The 19,345-nt window shown below is 41.6% G+C and overlaps 1 protein-coding gene across 1 annotated transcript in view; it reads right to left on the reverse strand.

Moving 5' to 3' along the window:
- PCSK2 (proprotein convertase subtilisin/kexin type 2) overlaps positions 1 to 17,629 on the reverse strand; it is a 262,092-nt gene extending 244,463 nt beyond the window's left edge. The window contains exon 1 of the mRNA XM_044748449.2: positions 17,079 to 17,629. Coding sequence (XP_044604384.1) covers positions 17,079 to 17,258 — 180 coding nt within the window. The 5' untranslated portion in view covers positions 17,259 to 17,629. The remainder of the gene's footprint in view (positions 1 to 17,078) is intronic.
- Between the last annotated feature and the right edge of the window lie 1,716 nt (positions 17,630 to 19,345).

Genomic DNA, 19,345 nt, shown 5'->3' on the forward strand with positions numbered 1-19,345 from the left:
CCTAGATGACCTTGGATATGGTGATGTCTTTTAAGATACAACGCCAAAGATACAATCTATGAAAGAAACAATTGATAAGCTGGGCCTCATTAAAAATAAAAACTTCTGCTCTATGAAAGACTGTATCAAGAGAATTAGAAGACAAGCCATGGACTGGGAGAAAATATTTGCAAAAGACAAGTAAAAGGTTATTATTCAAAGTATACAAAGAACTGTAACAACTCAACAATCAGAAAACAAACAACCCAATTAAAAAATAGGCCAAAGACCTTAACAGACTCCCCACCAATGAAGACATACCAAGGACAAATAAGCATATGAAGAGAGAGTGCACATCATGTATCATTAGGAATTGCAAGTTAAAACAATGAGATATCACTACACATCTATTAGAATGGCCAAAATCTGGAACACTGACAACACCAAATGCTAATGAGAAGACGGAGCAACAGGAACTCTCATGTACTGCTGGCAGGAATGCAAAATTTTACAGCCACTTTGGAAGACAGTTTCGTGGTTTCTTATAAAAGTAAATATACTCTTACTGTACAATCCTGCAATTGCATTCCTTGGTTTTTACCCAAAGGAGTTGAAAACTCATGCCCACACAGAAAGCTGCACATGGATGTTCATAGCAGCTTTATTCATAACTGCCACTACTTGGAACCAACCAAAGTGTCCTTCAGTAGGTGAATGGATAAATAAACTGTAGTACATGCAGACAGTAGAATATTACTCAGCGCTAAAGTTAAATGAGCTATCAAACCATGAAAAGACATGGAGGAACATTAAATACATATTACTAAGTGAAAGAAACTAATCTAAAAAGGCTACATACTATATGAATCCAACTATCTGACATTCTTGAAAAGGCAAAGCTATGCAGACAGTAAAAAAATCAGTGCTTGCCAGGGATGGAGGGAAGGAGAGAGGAACGGGCAGGCACAGAGGATTTTGGGGGCAGTCAAAATACTTTCTATGATATTATAAAGATGGATATATGTCACTATACTTCTGTTCAAACCCATAGAATCTACAACACAAAGAGTGAATCTTAAGGTAAACTATGAATTTGGCTTGATTGTGATGTGTTAATGTAGGTTCATCCTTGATAAAAAACGTGCCATTCTGATGAGTGATGTTGATAATGGAAGAGGATATGCATGGTGGGCAGAGGTATATGAGAAGTCTCTGCACCTTCCTCTCAATTTTGTGTAAACTTAAAACTGCTTCGAAAAATAGTCTTTAAAAAAATATATAGCCTATTTCAGTGGATTCTGATAGCTATAATTACCCAAATAGAGAACAACATGTTGGGAATGGAATATAGAGTATGTGGCTTTTATTTTTTTAATTTTTAATGAAGACTTTTACTTATTTTCATCATTCTTTTCCTTTTAATTTGGGAGGGGCAAAGTTGGGGAGTGAAGAAAATGGAGATGAGGAGCTGGACATTTTGCCTAAACTCAATGATTCCAAAACTATAAAAGGATGTAATAATTGAAACTACTCAATAAGAGGCCATTCCATTCTTAGCAGAGTGGCATATGGATGCACAGAAAATAATATGCTATCTCATAAAGATCAATCAACAGGAGACAGCACAAGACAATTTCATACAGAAGGCAAACAAGCCACATTATTTAGACGAACAAAGTAAATATGATTTCACTAGAGGAGTGGAAGTCTTGACAGATCCTTTGAACAGATGCCCCTCATGCAGCAGAGGAGCCTAATTGTTTATATGCGCCTTCAGCTCCTCTGTCAACAGGAGGAGGCCTGTGGAGTAAGGATGTCATTTCTCTGAGTAACCAGAGGTGACAGAGGATATTACTCAACCTCAACTTATCAGGGCATGTTATAAGGTTAGCCTGGCTGAGAAGGTCCTTTGCGTGTAGAACCAGAGACCAATTGCGAAACAGAGTTTTCCACATCCCAACTCGTAAAATAGGTATTTGTAAAAGCTGCATGGAGACATCAGATCAGGTGAAGTCTTATAAACTGGCCTAGAGAACTATAACATGTTTTCTTTTGCACATAAATCTAAATATGTCATCTTTCTGTCTGTAGAGTCCATCCCTTTCAATACGCTTTATCTCTGTAGGGCTCAATAAAAACTTGCTAATAAAATATAAATGCATGGATGGATGTTCCTCTGGAATTAGCTAGTTGTAAGGGGGGAATTCATTATTTTAAAGGAAGCTAGAGAGGAGAGTGGAAAGTCATTGACCTAGCACTCAAGACACCTGTCTATAGGCCACCATGCCCATTCCTCAGCTTCTCCTAAGCATTTGTTCTCCATTGACAAAGTCAACTCTATTCTGTGATTCTGGGAGCACTCTTCCCTATGACTAGGAACACAACAGTGTGAAATAGCTTGGGTTGTCTATGGTTGTTTGCTATTGTAGGACTAAGCTAACAGTCCACAGTGAGATTCAAAATGAACCAGGTAATGAGACAGGTAGAGGGTACCTGACTCTCAGCCTCACTGACAAACAGTTCCTTTCTAGCCTCAGGGAAAATTTCCATATATTATCTCAGAAATGAACATTTAGGAACCTGCATTATTCCTTGGAGTATCAGAGAATAATCTACCTGTGAGGTGCACTGGGATGACAGTAATACAGTACTCTCCCAGCTTTTCCTTTTGGCTTCTAAGTCAGGATGTCTGTTGAGATTCACGCATGTGTATGTCAGGGGAGGATGTAGGATGCATTTAATCGTTTTGTTCTTAGCTGGAATAAATTTCATGGTTAGAACTGGCTGTCTCTACCAGCCATTTATCGTAGCTTCAAAGACAATAGTTAAGTCATTAGTATCCCTGATGTCATCCCCCAGTGGAAATGGGACCAAAGACAAGTAACCTGACTCCCTAGTAGCATCATCTGTTAAAAGAGATGGTGCTACCTGCTTCCAGGACATGATTCTGTAAGACAAAGGAACCAGCCTGGGAGATCTATGCCCCTCCAACCCACTGTTAGCTCAAGTCGTTATCCTGGGGTTTCCTGTATACGACCACTGTGTTATACATTCCAAGTATCCTTCAATTCCCCCTTCTACCTACCCACAAAATCCCAAAACTTCTGCTTGGTGTGTGTGACCCTCATGAACTGACCCCAGTCCACTTCTTTGGTTTCATCTCCCAGTCTCTCTCAGGATCTAGCCAGATAAAACTACTTGCAATCCTTCTAAAATCCTGTTGTGCTTGGTTGTCTGTGCTGTGCCATCCTCTATAAACCCCCTTTCGTTTTAACCTGTTGAAATTATGAGCCTCAGTGCAAATTCACCTCAACTTGACCTTGCCTGCCTTGAGAAGACTTTTCTTCTACTGACAGTCATTGCCTCACATGTACTATATCATAGACATATCACAAAATTTATTGCCAGTCCTCTAGCTGTTTGCAAAGAGCACTCCTATTCTTCTGTGATTTCTTGAAATCAGGACCTGTATTTTATCCAAATTATGCACTTATGTGTTTTATCTAACTTATACAGAGCAGATGATGTTGATGCCCTGCCTGCATTCCCTTGGCCCACCCTGGACATCACTTGTAGACAGTGCCTATACTTACCAAAGTCTCATGCATCTCTCTGCCTGAACATGCTGTCTGACTGTGGAAACATGCTTGGTGTGCTTGGGGCAGGCAGAAGTGCCAAAGATTTGATGCCCCTCGGGTTCAACTGTCAACCAAGAAAGAATGGGAGCTGGTGGTTAAATCTCCCAGGTTCCTTACCCTTTGATGAAACAACTGTGAGATGTTGTAAGTCATAGAGGGTCTAGCAGTAGAATGTTGCAGAAATGGTTGACATTTTGTTTATGTCTCTCTGTATTGATCCCTTTGGTTACTTTCCTCCTGCTCTAACTCGAGCCTAGCCATGTGGCTTTCTTTGGCCAATGGGGCTTAGTAAATGTGATACAAGCACAGACTTAAAAAATGTTTGCATACTGGACTTCATCTCTCCTCAGTGTCTTGAAACCTTTCTTAGACCAATGGGATTGAATCCTAGATGCCTACTTCTTCACAAACCCATGTCTCAGGGTCTGACATCATACTTGCTTATTGAACGTACTAAGTGCATGTTTGTTGCATGAACTGAGTATTATTTTGCTTCTATACTTTCCCCTGGTATGACTGTAGCTCCTGTTACTGTTTTTGTCCATTGGTTTCACACTTCCTTTACTTTTCTTTGGCCTTTTCCTCCTTTCCAGTTAACGGCCAGGATGGTTTGTTTCTGGCTTCAGCTGCTGGGTCCAAATTTGGGTTCATGCCAAGCCTCATTGAAGACACAACTCTCCAAGGTTCCCTTTGGCCTGATTCTGCTCCCTACCCCCAACATGGTACTATTCCTGGACTTAAAGAGATCAACAGTGGTTTGTTTCCCATCCTTTTCCCTGCATCTTAGGCTTTCTTGGTCTCCCATTCTTGGCTGACAGTCTCTAAAAACGCAGTCAGCAGGAACTGACTAGAATTGACTTTTGGATGCAAAAGTGTTTGAACTTCCATCGTCTTTGAAGAGAATTGATAACCTCCTGATGAAATTAATATTTTCCCCCTTCACAGAAGTGGAGAGCAAGCCAAAGGCAAGAAAGGATAGAATTTGTGGATCACCTTATTTTTCTCTGTCACTGGCTTCTTAATTTCCCATTAAGTCACAACATTTTAAGCTATTAATAGTAATTAATTAATTGAAGTCATTTAACACAGGCATAAATTAGGATATTCATATAACTTTTCCTAACATACTTTGTCTTCCTGATTGCAGCATCTCATAAAACATCTGTCTGTCATTTAGTGAGTGTCTGATGATAATGCTAAGCCTTTAGATTTTTAAATAATCCTTTATTTTGATGTTTATTGAGTGCTTACTAAATGTACAGTACTGTTAGTCACTAAGAGGGCCATCAAAAAAGTATAAATTCATATTCTTTCACCAATACAAATTCAATAGGTTGTTGTTGGTGTGGAATCCCTGAATCTATGAGCAGGTTTTTTTTGGAAAACTGGAATTCATAGAAATTTTAGAGGTAAGATGGTGAAAAGCAGACCAGGAGGACCTGAAATGAACTGGTATGGTCAGACCAGGTTGGTTTCTGTGGCTAATCACTCCTAGGAATATCACTCAGTCCGGCTCTCTGTCCCACCCAGTGTGAAAGCTTAGAGCAGTGGTTCCGGGACGCACTGTCTGAACCACAGCCAATAAGCAACAGGGTTCAAATGCTCATTATAAATAATGCAGAACATAAATGTCATGTTTGGCCTCCTTTTCCTCATGTGTAAAATGAAGGGTTAAACTAATGTCTTTCTAAGATCCCTTCCTGCCCTGACAGGCTATAATTCCATAATTACAGATATTATTTGGTAAAAATTTAAATGACTCTGGATGAACCAATTAGAATAATTAGCTGGCTATGTCACAATATTTTGGTGGGGTAGCAATCTCCAAGTAGCCTTACAAGTGCTTAAAAACCATAATTCATAAAAATCTTTAAAGCCACATAAATTCAAATCATCATAATAATACTTTTCTTCTTGCCCTCCCTTAACCACTACGCTTCTTGACAGAATTGTCTACACTTGATATCTCCATTTCATCATATTTACAGCTGCCCTTTGCAGTCTGGCTTCCTTCCTGTAGCAGACACTATCACTTTTCTGCCCAGATCCCTTTGGGCCTTGCTGTTTAGTGCACAGCAGCCTCTGCATCTCTTTATCTGAGAGTTTTCTCTGCTTGGCCAAACGCTGCTCTGTTTGAGCATGTGCCAGGTCAAAATCCTGGAGAGTCAACGCCACTCAGGAGGAACTACCAATCATGAATCAATGTCTGATTGCAGTTGGTACATGAATACCCCAGCTTCCTCGCCCCTCAGATAGGATAACTCTGGGGCACATGTCTATGCCAGCTCTCACAATTTCCTAGTGGGATTGAGCCCCAGTTACCCACAGTGACAATTTGCTCTATAATGCACCCTTAATTCCTGCCTTCCTTTCCCTGTCTCAATTCCCCACCCCTCCACCAGTATTTTCTAGAATCATTCCTTAAATAAGCAACTTGCATTTAAATCTTTGTCCCAAGACTACTCCTGGGAACCCAAACTAACATACATCTCCTCTTCCAATGTGCTAAGGCGGCTCTTCCAATTTTAACAATGACTTCATCCCCAAAACCAGTGGCCAGGGTGGCTCCATTCTTTCTTTCTTAACCCTCATCTCTCTTCTTTTCTTAGCCCTGCACTCTCTTGACTCTCCTTCCATACCTCTGACAGACCAAGTTCTGTCTCCTCTCCTGGCTCCGTTTCTCCCTCCATGTCCAAAGTTCTCCAAGGTTTTGTCCTAGGACCTCTTCTTTCCTGTTTTCCTCAACATGCTTCCTTGGCAATGCTATCTACTGCCATGGCACGGCTGAGGTATATGTGGATGGATGCTTGTGCATTTGATTTTCAGTTCCTTGACCATCTTCACTTCTTTTTGACTTTGGTAACTCACTTCCATGGATTTTATCATTATCTGGAAATGCTCAATTTTTGGAGTCTTGAGCTTCAACACCCCACTCACTAACCATAGCTTTTTTTCCTTTCAGCTCTTTAACTGTTAATCCAAATTTACCTTCTCTTCTGTTTTATTGATACTCCATTTCTCTCTCCTCACCTCCACCACCCCCATTTGAGTGCTGTTTAAGAAAATGACTCAGTTGATACTACTATAAATCCATTCTCTCCAACTTGGCTCCTGAGTGCTGCCCAGAAGTCATTATTTGTCCTTTGTCAGCATCCTTTCCCATTCCCATTAGCAGTGTACAAAATTTTTCTCTCTTGAAGCCCCTACCCCATTGCTGCTTCCCTCACTCGAAGCATTGACCTTGCCTCCTACACTTTGAAATAATTGTGACTCCTATGTGAATATTCTCCCCATATCCTCTTCTGTGACCTACAAACTGAACTTCATCTGTCTATGCCTCTCTCTTTTATCTCAGAGAGAGGGGAGTTCCCTTTTTGTGCTTAGGCTCATCCCTCCAGTTTTGAAACAAGAGGTGATGAAAACGAACAAAATGAAGAATTTGGGATTGAAGAAATTCTGGTAAAATGGCTTGTGATAAAATTAAAAGCAACTTTAATGTAGAACTAATATAAGCAGTACTATGAGTTATAAGCAGAAGATTAATATCTATATGCAACATGCAAAAATAATGCTATATCTAACAAACACTCGAATGTGGAAATAGGAGAGGTGAGAGGAAGTGTTAGAATGCTAATTTCCCCATTTTGCGAAGCATGAAGTCCATAATTCAATAAGGTTGAAATATTTAATTAAATAATTAAACATGTAATTAACTATATATTAGCTATTTTTTATATATCAACTGACCACAAATTCCTAAGTATTGTACACAATAATTTTTTTCTTCGTTTTAGGGCGATCTATTAGGAAATAATCTCTTTTGCATGATCAATTTATCTGGTTTAACAACTTCCTCAGTTTGCTTTCAAGTTCTTTTCCTTCTATTAAATTCTATAATACTTAAACAATTTAAAATTTAAAATGATGTGTATAATATAATCCTAGTTTTGTAAGACAATTTAAACATCTCTCTTCTCTCTATATACATATTCTTACAGAAATATCTGCAATAAAGTTTATTTAATACTGACGCTTATTTCTGAGTAATGAGATTTGGAATTAAAAAAACCTTTCTTCTAGTACTTTTTTTACTGCTTGATATTTTTAAAAAATAAGAATGCGTAACTTTGACAAAAATAAAGTTATATTTTTTCGTATGACTAGGGATTCTTAACTTATCTCAAGTTATTTAGCTTGATTATTCCCACTCATGGCCTTCATGTGTGCAACAATGTATAAGAATATTGTCCTTACGTTGAGATGTTTGCCATCCCCCAAATTGAAGAATTCACATGTTTTGTTTGCTTGTTTGTTTAAATCTCAAGCAGAAAGTTGCTCGGTTGTCTAAGAAATCTGATACCAATATAAATTAGATCATTCATTCAACAAGTATTCATTGTAGGCTTAGTTTTTCTAGGCATTGTGTTTACATAGAAAGCAAGACTGACAATGTCTTATATTAAGCGTATATTAAGCGTATATTAAGACCTTGGAATAGTGAAACCCAAGTTTTGCAGGTCAAAACTATTTTCTCTAATGCCATTACAACACTTTGCAAATGTTTTAAACCTAAGTAATTATCTTCATGTTCTTGATGTCCCCAAATAAATGGTTCTACGTTTCTCACCTTTCTTTCAATTCTTTCTACCTTGATACAAAGGGAGCATTAAGTGAATCTATTTAGAAAAAACTAGAAGAATTGGATGTTTATTAGAGTCAGTGCCAAACTGAAAATTTTAAATAAAGAACAAGGCTAGGAACCTGCGATTTTCTGCATGCTTTTGTCAACTTTCTAATGGAGAAACCATCAACATCTTGTAACATTCTTAAGCCTATTTCATTCTACGTCAGAAAATGAAGGGTTTGCGTCAATGTTTCACTTTCAACCTAAGAGTTTGTTATATTCAGTTATTCTCCTCAGGGGATCTCAGCACATCACAACATTACACAAAAAGTCATGGTCAATTGAACTTTAGGGACAAAAACAATTTGTCAACAGAGTTTATTGCTTTTTCTATATACCTCACACAGAAGCCATCCATTAATATGCAACCACTACATTTAGGATAGAAATGTTAACTCAGATATAATTTCTCGATTCCCTAAACCATTAGTGAATTTTAGCCAGTTTATGGACTTTAGCAAATACATCCCAGTAAAGAAAGTCAAGCTATAACTCCTGCTTTTGAACTGTCCTGTGAGTAGTTGAATCTCATACAGTAAGCCAGAAATCAATACAGGGTTTCTTTTTGAAATGATGAATCTGAGCTCAAATGTAAAATGAAGCCACTGCTCTAGTGGAGGGAAAAAGCTGGAACTTCAGGTTTCATATTTTATTTTTAAAGCCCGACTTCTTTGAGCAGTTACAGACGCATTATAATTACTGTAAACTTAGCTATAGCATCACTCGCTGCTCTGCTCTAACATTATGATCTACAGCTAATAAGGCCTTTGAAATAGAAATTGATTTCTAGATATTCATTCATTTGAGAAAAAGAGGTGTAATTTTTCCCCTTCTTTTGTATTTTGATCAAGTTTTAACTGCAGCCTTTATTTTCTCTGCTCAAAGAGCTCATCTGTTCTAATACTGATAATTTCTAAGTTTGGCATTTCAGGGAAACAAAGGAGTCTGCCAGTCATTGATTCTCTGGTTGTTACTTCTACTTCCTAGCTAATTGCTGCCTATAAAGAAATGGATGTTACAGGGGTAGTTTCTTGAAAACCAGTTCTTCAAGTGCCTTCTCTCTGAGCTGATGGCCAAATCATCATCTTGTGATCCAAGTGTATTTATCAGTCAAGAAGCACACAATGAATACCTATAATGAGTAGGGCATATTGGCTGCCAGTTGGAGAAACAGAGTATTGAATGGATTTTACATTCTTGCTGGAGAAGACAGAGCACAAAGACCTGAAAAGTTGGTTGACATTATGAGATGAAAATATAAGAGCTCTCACAAGTCTTTAAAAGATTATTGTTACTGTGATTTGGCTTGGTTTGGTTGCAAGGTTTGGAGAGTCACTCCAGCAACTTAAGAAAAGGGATTTTTACTGACAGTATATTGGTTTGGGTGATACTGGTTGTTCTAAAGATAAACTCCCATATCTCAGTGCCTGAATATAATGGCAGTTTAATTATTCATTCATTTAAGTTCTTCTAAGTCAGGAATCAGGGACTTGGGCTCCTTTCAACTTGTGACTCTGCCATCTTTGGCATTTGGCTTCCAAAGTTACTCTTCTGAATCACATCAAGGCTCAGAAGAGAAAAAAAGTGTGGAGAATCCACCTATGGGGAGTCTCTAAGCATCACGCATGGAAGAAGTACATATCACTTCTGCTTACATTATATTGGCTAGACTTGTCATATGGTCACACTAATCTGCAAGGCAGGCTGGGAAATGTGGTCTTGCTGTGACTCCCACAGAAGAGGAAATTAGTTTGGTGATTAAAAGCCTATGTCTTTCGCTGGGAAGTGGAGCTGGAAAGTTATTAGGAACTCAGATGAAATACCTGCATCTCCCATGGCCTGGATGGGCTCTGTTGTGGCAACTAGACAGCTTTCTTCTCTCTATAGCAACTAGCCAGTCAAATTTCCTAAGAAAGCCAGTATGATTGGTTGAGATAATTACCATGGTCTATAATGAATTAAATTCACAGAATTATTTGGGCCAGGCCATCTCATGGACCATGGTTAACTCATGGATGGGTTGCCATTGGGCTGATTGTCCATTCTTCACTCAGTCAGTTGTCACTCCTGATAAAGTACAACCCTCAAGTGCCTTAGTGAGTAAAAAAAATATGGCCAGGCCATCACCTTACTATTATTTCTACTACCAATAATAGGTTTTTTATTCTACGCACTCAGCACTGTGTTCAGAACCTTACATGTACTATACTATTTATTTTTTACAACCACTGTATTTTATTAACCATTTCAAATAAAAATAAGTCTTTGAGGGATTTCATAACCCAGGCAGCTTCCCAGTGCTATCTAACTCCAAATTCCGTCATCTTTGTCTTTCAATGTAACTGCTCCTGGTTTCCTTCAGCCACAAGAGGGACACTGGCTATAGTGAGTGCTGTGGCAGATGAGACTGGTGCCAAGGCAAAGGAATAGATTATATGCTATGGAAATTCCAAGGAGAGAGAAAATATTCTGGTCTTGGTCAACCAGAGGAGGCTCGAGGGATGAGCTTGAACTTCACCGAAGGCATAATGTGTTAAATTAGAGTCCAAAAGGAATTCATAGCAGCCATGCTGGGAAAGTAAGATTCTGGGCTATTTTCCTTTGGCTTCCATGGTCGTAGATCTTATGGTTCCAGAAAAATCATCCTTTAAGGGCTTCTTAGACAAGAGTTCTTTGGAAATATTTTGGATCAAATCTATATCCTGTTTCTGAACCCCTTCTCCCCCCAAACCGTGTTAATCTTGATCTAGAGAAGTGTAGTGCTGGGGGTGGGGATACAGATAGAGAATTCTTTTTTTGACTGACAGATGACTGCATGACAAACTAAAATAAAATTATATAATCTGGATTCAATATTGCTGAGACATTAAGACGCCATTAAAAGGGTGATAATAAATATTCAAAATACACATATCTGACGAAAGTTTCCTATCTGTAATAGTTAAAGAACTCCTATAAACCAAAAATTAAGACTCAACCCAAAGGAAAAACTTTTCAGGGCAGAAGACCTGAATAAATACTGTATAGAAAAGGATATCCAAATCACCAATAAGCATGTGAAGAGGCATGCAGCTTCAATTGATCACCAGGGAAATGCAAATTAAAATCCCAGTGAGACACCACTACATATCCAAAGGAGCTAAAAGGAAAAAGTTATAAAAGACCAAATGTTGGTGAGAATGTGGAGTAATCTGAACCCCCACACACTGCCGGTGGGAATGTAAATTGGCATAACTGCTTTAGAAAACTCTCAGTTTGTCTGTGGTAGGCAGAATTCTGAGATGGCCCCCAAGATTTCCACTCCCTGGTGTACATGCACTGTATACACCCCTCCGCTACCCCGTGAGCGTGGGTGGGACTGTGAATAAGATGGATTTCACTTACATGATTAGATTATATTTTATTACAGTGGTGGAGAGATTTATCAAATGTAGTTAAGCTCCCAAGTCAGTTTACTTGAATTAATCAAAAGAGAAATCATCCTGGGTGGGCCTGACCTAATCAGGTTAGCCCAAGCAGGCCCTTCCTGAAGGAAGAGATTTGAAAGATGACGATGTGAGAAGGCCTATGCAGGATGTCATGCGGCAAGGTCATGAAGGTAACCTCCAGGAGCTGAGAGTGGTCCTGGGTCAGCAGCCAGGAAGTGAAGGAAGACTCCAGGCGTACAACTAAAAGGAGCCGAATTATTCTAAAAACTTGAATATGGTTGGAAGTGGATTTTCCTTTAGTTGTGCCTCTAGTTGAGGACACAGTTGGCCAATATCTTTATTTCAGGCTGTAAGGCTTTGAGCAGAAGATCCAACTAAAATGCGCCAGACTCTTTATCCATGAAAACTACAAAATAACAAATTTTAGTTTTGTAATAATTTGTTACACAGCAATAGGAAATGGATACAGTCCCCTACAGTTGGATGTATGTATGCCCCTTAACTCAACAACTGCTCCCAGGGATATTCCCAGCAGAAAGGCAGGTACAGTCATGCACCGCATAATGATGTTTTGGTCAATGACTGACCACACATATGGCCCAGTAAGATTAGTACCATATATTCTAGGTGTGCAGTAGGCTATACCAGCTAGGTTTGTGCAAGTACACTCTATGATGCTTGCACAATGATGAAGTCACCTAACGACACATTTCTTAAAACATATCCCTGTCCTTCGTGATGCACGACTGTATGTGTTCACCAAAATACACATACTGCAATGGCCATAGAAGCAGTACTTATAATAGCCTAAAACCAAAAACTACCCAAGTGGCAAAATGGGGACTTATGGGATGCTGATAATATTTCATTTCTTGATTGGGTGCTGGTTACATGTGTGCCCAGTTTAGAAAATTTATTAAGCTGTGCTCTTTCCTAAATTATACTATACTTAAATAAAATTAACATGGCCAGAAATTTACTCTTTTGTTACATAACAGCACAATTATTACTAGATTAAAATTTTTTTTTAGTTATCACACATATAAAAGTGGTCACATGATTTTACTTGTGTAATCATTCTAGCCTCAGCCCTACCAGAATACAAAACAAAACATACCTCAGCAAAAAAAAACACAAACACCTAATTGTCAGTTCGGATTTTTAGCTTAATTCTTACTTGATTTTTGCTCAACCCTCAATACATTGCTTTAATAAATTTTTGTTTGTTTTTTAAAGGAATTAAAATTAGTAATATATTGAGAATTTTTTTTTTTTTGAGGAAGATTAGCCCTGAGCTAACATCCACTGCCAATCCTCCTCTTTTTGCTGAGAAAGACTGGCCCTGAGCTAGCATCCGTGCCCATCTTCCTCTACTTTCTATGTGGGATGCCTGCCACAGCATGGCTTGCCAAGCGATGCCATGTCCGCACCCGGGATCCAAACTGGAGAATCCTGGGCTGCCAAAGTGGAACGTGCGAACTGAACAGCTGCGCCACAGGGCCAGCCCTGTAATATATTGAGACTTTTAAGGCACTCTTTGGAACAATACCTTTGTTATTCTTGTAAACTCACTCACCCTCCTGGACAGGTGTATCTTCTCTGGAACAGTCATCTTTGGGCCAGGTCATGATAAAATAGAAAACTTTAGTCTCAACATGCCTTTCTGAAGGTAAAGTTATAGGTGTGTTTACTCCATTTTAGAGAGGAAGTATAGTTGTTTGTTCCTGATCTTGTAAGAGTTACACAAAATAATGAACAAATATTCATTTAAAACCTCATATACAGGACACCATGCTAAATACAGGGCTATAAAAAGACATAGTATATTGTTTCTCTTCTCGGAAAACTTATGTCGACCAGAAGAAGTACATACTCATACATGTTAGTTAACGACACAGGCTCATATGTTAATACCAAATAAGCGTTTGATATAGAAAAAAGTAAAAAGAAAGAAAATAAGTATGGGAACTCTAAAATGGTGTCCCAAGGGCACAATTCTTGGCAGTTAGGGAGGGTCTCCTGGAGGTAGCATAAGAGAAAGACAAAATTATTTTCAGTAAAGCAAATTTGGTTTTAAATCTGAATTTCTTCACTTTCCAGATATGAGCAGTTACTTAACTCTTTGGAGCTTTAAGTTTTTCATCTGAGAATTAGAGTTGGTGACAATAATTTCTACCTCACAGGTTTGTGAGGTTAGACGAGATAACTTGGTAAAACATCAGATTCCTCTAGTCTGCACAGCTGGCCCTTCTTCTGGATGAATAATTACCGAGAATCTCTGGTGTCCGACACTGGGCATCAGAGAAGATGGCACAGCAGGGAGTTGGGGTGTATACTAAGTGTAGAGAGAGGGAGGAGAAGGAGGTATTGGGGGTTTTAAATGAAAAATAAATAACAAGTGTTGACAAAGGTACAGTATAGCATGATGTAAACAAGATAAGACAGTGTTTGGGAAACCTGGAGCAATAAAATAAAACTAAGGAAATTTCTTTACAGGCTGGCAAACCCAGTAATATGTTGGCTATGATGAAGAAACCAGAAATACAGAAGATATCATCCCTGAATATTTACTTTTTAAGTGGAAATACTATACTTACGCCCATATTTACTTAAGTATGAAATGACTAGATGACAAGTGATGGAACGTACAGGCTTATGTCATGTAGGTTTTACTTTTTCGTCCCACAGGAATTTGGAGAAGGGAAAGCTCTTTGTGGTCTATAGCATGGGAAGGTTTGCGGCTCAGTCTTGAAGGATGGGTGGGACGTGGATCCAAGGGAGGAAAAGATGGTTTATTCTAAACAGGTGTAGCATCAGGCAAAGACTCATCATACAGAAGTATCACCATAGACTGATTTTTACTTAAATATGTATCAGAGCAAAAATCATTTGGATAAGAGATACTATTCCTGAGGGGTTGTGGAGAGGTAGGGAGAGAGGAGACAAGGTCACAGCCCATTTCTCTTAAGTAGGAATTGCAGGTTTGAGGCTGTGATGCAAAACCAGTGGGCTTCTCTCCAAGAAAGAGTGGGGGAGAAAGAGGCTTAAGTATCTGATTTCACCCCAAAGCATGAATTCTCTGAGATTTTTAAGGTAAGTGTATTAAGATGATTCAGCTTCACTTATGATGAGATTGTCTCTACATCTCCTCGCTCAAATCCCATCACCAAACTGTAAATCTCCCATTAAGCTGTTTACCTCTATACAAAAAAACCCCCCACAAAAACCCTGTTGGAGAATTAATAAGTTAAGCTATTATGAGTCTCAGCTATACCTAGATTTGATTAAGTTTCTAAGATCAATCCTAAGGGCATATCTTCAAAAAACAAGATAAAGAGGAGACAGCAGTGTCTACCTGCATATGATGGCAATGTCTGCCTACGCTATGAAAAGGTGCATGGCAGGAGGAGAGAGTGACAGGTATTTCTGCACCAATTGCAGCCCTTTTACACTCAAGACCTAAAGAGCCTGATGATGGCACATCCCTTTTCAGCAGATCCCAAAGCCCAACATATGCTGTAGAGCACTTAGCTTGGTTTGGTAAGTACTAAGGGGTAAAGAGCACGAGTTTCTCTCTGAAAGATCTGCATTTAAATCCTTGGCTGTTTTTGTCTTGGACCCTTACCTAAGCCGATTTCCCTATCAGTACCATAGGCTTAATAATAATAGTAGCTTCCTCAGAGTTGTTGAGAATATTAAATAAGAATGCATGTAAGTACTCCAGTACATAAGGGTGCCATATAACTGTCAGTTAACAAGAATCAATATTATATTTACGGGTCCTGGGTTGAGGGGTAGGGTGGGAAGGATGGAGGGTCTGCTTGTTTATTGTGTTGGCGGCACTCTTGAAACAGCCCCCAGACTCCGGGCCAGAACGACAGCGGGCTGCTCCCTCGGCTGCCTCTTCTCTCCCCTGCTCCACCCACGCTTCCCGGGAGCAACAAGTTCCCTTCTGCCAGACCCGCCCGCGCGCCACTGTCAGACCCGGCGCCTCCTCCCAGACCTCTGGCAAACTCGCTGTCAAACCCACCTGGGGTAGAAATCCAGGCTGCCAACGCCCTACCCAGGCGGGAGAGCCCGCAGCGTGCGGAGGAGCCCTCGCGGCGGCTGGGGAGGGAGGCGGGCGGAGTGGGAAGTCGGGACAGAAGGGATTGACAGGACTCCCGGTTCGCGCTGCCCTTGAGAGGCAAAAGCAACAACCGCAAGCACCCGCCGCTCATCTGAAGCCTCTCTCCTGGGATCAAGAGGGAAGAGATGCGGCCCGGAATCCCACAGACCTCCACCTGGCCCTCTGGTTGCCAATTGCATCTCTACTCCAGGTTGCCCTCGCCTGGGTTTCTCCTTACACCTTCGCTCCACCCCTCGCCAGGTCCCCTAAGGATACTTGAGATCCCTGACAAGATTATTTTGCAGGAAAAGCAAGTAGGTCAGCCATGGTCCCCAGCCCGTGTTTTCGTCTCCCTTGCCCTCCCAGAATGAGTACCCTGGAGTCTCCAAAGGAGTTCCTAGGCGTCCGAGGCTGGGAGCCTCAACCAGCTGCCCAAACCGTTAAACTCTGACAACTTCTTGGAAGGGGGATCCCCGCGTCCTGGTAGGAAAGCCAAACTGGCCGCCCACATGCCAGGAGAGACACTTCGACTTTTCCGTAGGGAACTCCCCCCGAAATCCACCTCTCCAGCTGCAGCAGCTGTGAGTCGAGAACTAGGGAGCTAACTAGGAGTACGCTTCGGGGGTGGGCGGTCGTGGGCGGGGGCGAGGGCGAGAAGTTCTTCCTGATTTTGGAAAGAAAAACCAGTTCATGTCTCTAAGTCTCCCGGAGCTAGGGAGCTGTTATCCCTGGAAAAGAGCAGGGACCGAAGTCCCTGGGAGGGAAGTCCTTCTGGAGCGGGTCCGAAAAGCACGGAGGTGAATTGCAACGTCCAAGCTTCTAGCCCTGTCCGTCGGGAACTACTCTCTCTCCGGGAGAAGGGGGCGGGGGATACATCCCTGCCAAGAGAGTTAACGCCAAGCCCGAGCTGTTCATCACTTCACCCCTCCATCCCCAGGCAGCCTTGACAACTTGGTACCTCGGACAGCATCCCGGGCGCAAGGCATTGTTTGAAAGCTGTTATCCTGTTTTTGCCACCAAGTCAAAGAGCAATAAATTATTTTAATGACCTTACTAGTACAATTTGAAGGACATTTTAATTACATAACCCGTGAAAGATCACCGGAGGCAATGTCGTGTCGAAGAGCCGATGGCAGAATATCTGCATCGCAGGAGAAAGAGGGAAAACTTGCAAGTCTGCAATGAGATTGCGCAGGGCTGTCCCCGTTTAGAAACAACATGCGAAATGCAAAAGCTCTTACCTTTCGGACTCCAAAGCCGTATTCTGCTGCAACTTGGCGAGCTTCTTCCTCCCCTCCTTTATGCAACTCCACAAGAAAATGATTCGTAAAGACCGGTCTCTCGGCAGATGCAAAAACCATGACACAGAAGAGGAGCCCGGCGGCCGCCTTCCACTGGGACACACAGCCACCTTTCATCATTCTTTGAGAGTGCAAAGTGGTGCTAGGAGGCGCGCAGGCGGACAGAGCAGGAGACCCGGAGGGAAGGTGCAAACAAAAAATATATATATAGTTTTTGTCTGTTTGTTTGTTTTTTAAAAAAATCTTTATGTAGAGAAACAGGCTGATTAGGGGCTTGGAAAGCAGCAAATCAATGTGTGCTCTCCTCCAGCATCTGGCTGGCGGGGAAGCCGTGCAGTCAGGCGGCCCGGCTCGCTGGCAGAGGTGCGAATGTGGGGAGCTGTGTGTATCTGAGAGAAAGAGCGAGTGTGTGTCTGTGCTTGATGCTAAATCTGCATTTTCAGCTCCTCCTCAGCCCCAATTCCACCGGGGCCAGAGGAGAGCACCAGTCTGGGTGACGTGCGCCCGCCACCAGCCAATGAGGGCAGGAGAAGCGGCGGGCCCCTCCCTGGGCCGCCCCGGGCCCGCCCCTGCCCGCCCCCGGCCGGGTCGGTCCGCCTCCGCCGGCGGGGGGCGCGGAGAGGCGAGCCCGCGCCCCCGCCCCTTTCAGCACCCTGGAGAGCTCCTCCACCTCACCACCCGCGCCCGCCGAGCTGCCAGGAAAATCCCCCCAGCTGTAATCTGCTCGGTGCCGCCGGAGTGATGTCATTGTTTGTGGAAATCTGTAAAGCTCTGGAAAGCGAATTACGATGTGTGCCACTCTCTAAGGCCCCGAGGGGAGCTAGGGCACGGGCCTCTCCTTATTCCTCTCCCTCGCTTATTTTCCACTGCAAAACAACTCTCTCTCACACACACACACACGCGAGCGCGAGCGCGCGCGCACACACACACACACACACACACACATATCAAGACATACTTGCCTCCCCTGCTCTCAATAACAAAGCAAGTATCAACCCCCTCCTGTCACTTTGGGCAAATCTCAGGTGAGGGTTACTCCCCTTCCTGCTAGCACAGGAGGGATTGGGGAAAGCAGCCCTCTTGGGATGACTCACGGGGGCGATAGTACAGGAAGGGGCTTTTCTTTTCTTTTTTTTGGAAGCTCAGGGCAGGTCTGGAATTCAGTGGCTGGGAAGCCTAGCAGGAGATTAGGTTCTCTCCAACCAGCAACTGTGATTAGATGAAACTCCTCCATGAGTGTGGGCTGCTCCGCGGAGACCACCTTCAATAGAGCCGCGGCAGCCGGAATTGACATGACTGGAGGTGCATTCTGAGATTTGGGGACGTTCAGTTGCACAAGGACAGCGAGGGTGCGCATTTGGGAAGGTGTAGTCACCAATCCCAGCTCTCAGCCAAGACTCCAGTGAAGTGTCCTCGACTGGGGTAAATTCAGGCCAAATGGCAGAGGATCAACTAAGCTATCCAGTTAAGAAACGTATACCCACACTCTGTTAACTGCTTACTACTGACTTCAACTGACTTCTTCCTTCCCAACTGAGAGGATGCGGGGACCCAATGTCTGCAACAAAATGAGGGCGACTGTTTTAAAGCAACAATATTGTTGTAAATCATTATTGTTGTAGCTCAACAAATGTTGAATTACGGAGTATGTGCAATGATCCCAATTATCATTTAGCTCTAAAGTTCAAAATTCTACCTTACTTGGATAACAGGTAAGAGATCTTTTTTCCTAGAGGCTTAAATGTATGCAAGAGAGAGAGAGAGGTCATACCCACAAACACACACCTACGTTACAGATTTCACCCTTTTTATTTTAGCATGAAGTCAGAATCTACACAAGAAAAACACTGTTAGTAGAAATAAATACACACTTAATGCCATGGGACACGTTGTATTAAGAGCAGAGCTTTTTCCTGACATAGTTGACTCCCCCAGAGATTTCTTTCAAGCATTGCCAAATAAAAGTGTAGGCATTAGCGAAGATTTTAATTAAAGCGTAAGAAATCTGTATGCAATTATTATTATTATTAGCAGTAGTAGTACTTGGATTTCTTTAAGAAAAGCTAAGTGAGGTGCTGAGGTACTAGGACATAGGCTAAAAGTGAAAGGGGCCAGAGATTCTGGGAAAATATTAATAAAAAGGAGCAGCACTGCTCTAGGTTCCTTAGTTTTTTACTGATCAGAGGCTCATTTCTGTTAGGATTTTT

The sequence above is a fragment of the Equus asinus genome, chromosome 15 (genome assembly GCF_041296235.1).
Source record: "Equus asinus isolate D_3611 breed Donkey chromosome 15, EquAss-T2T_v2, whole genome shotgun sequence".
Lineage (NCBI taxonomy): Eukaryota > Metazoa > Chordata > Mammalia > Perissodactyla > Equidae > Equus > Equus asinus.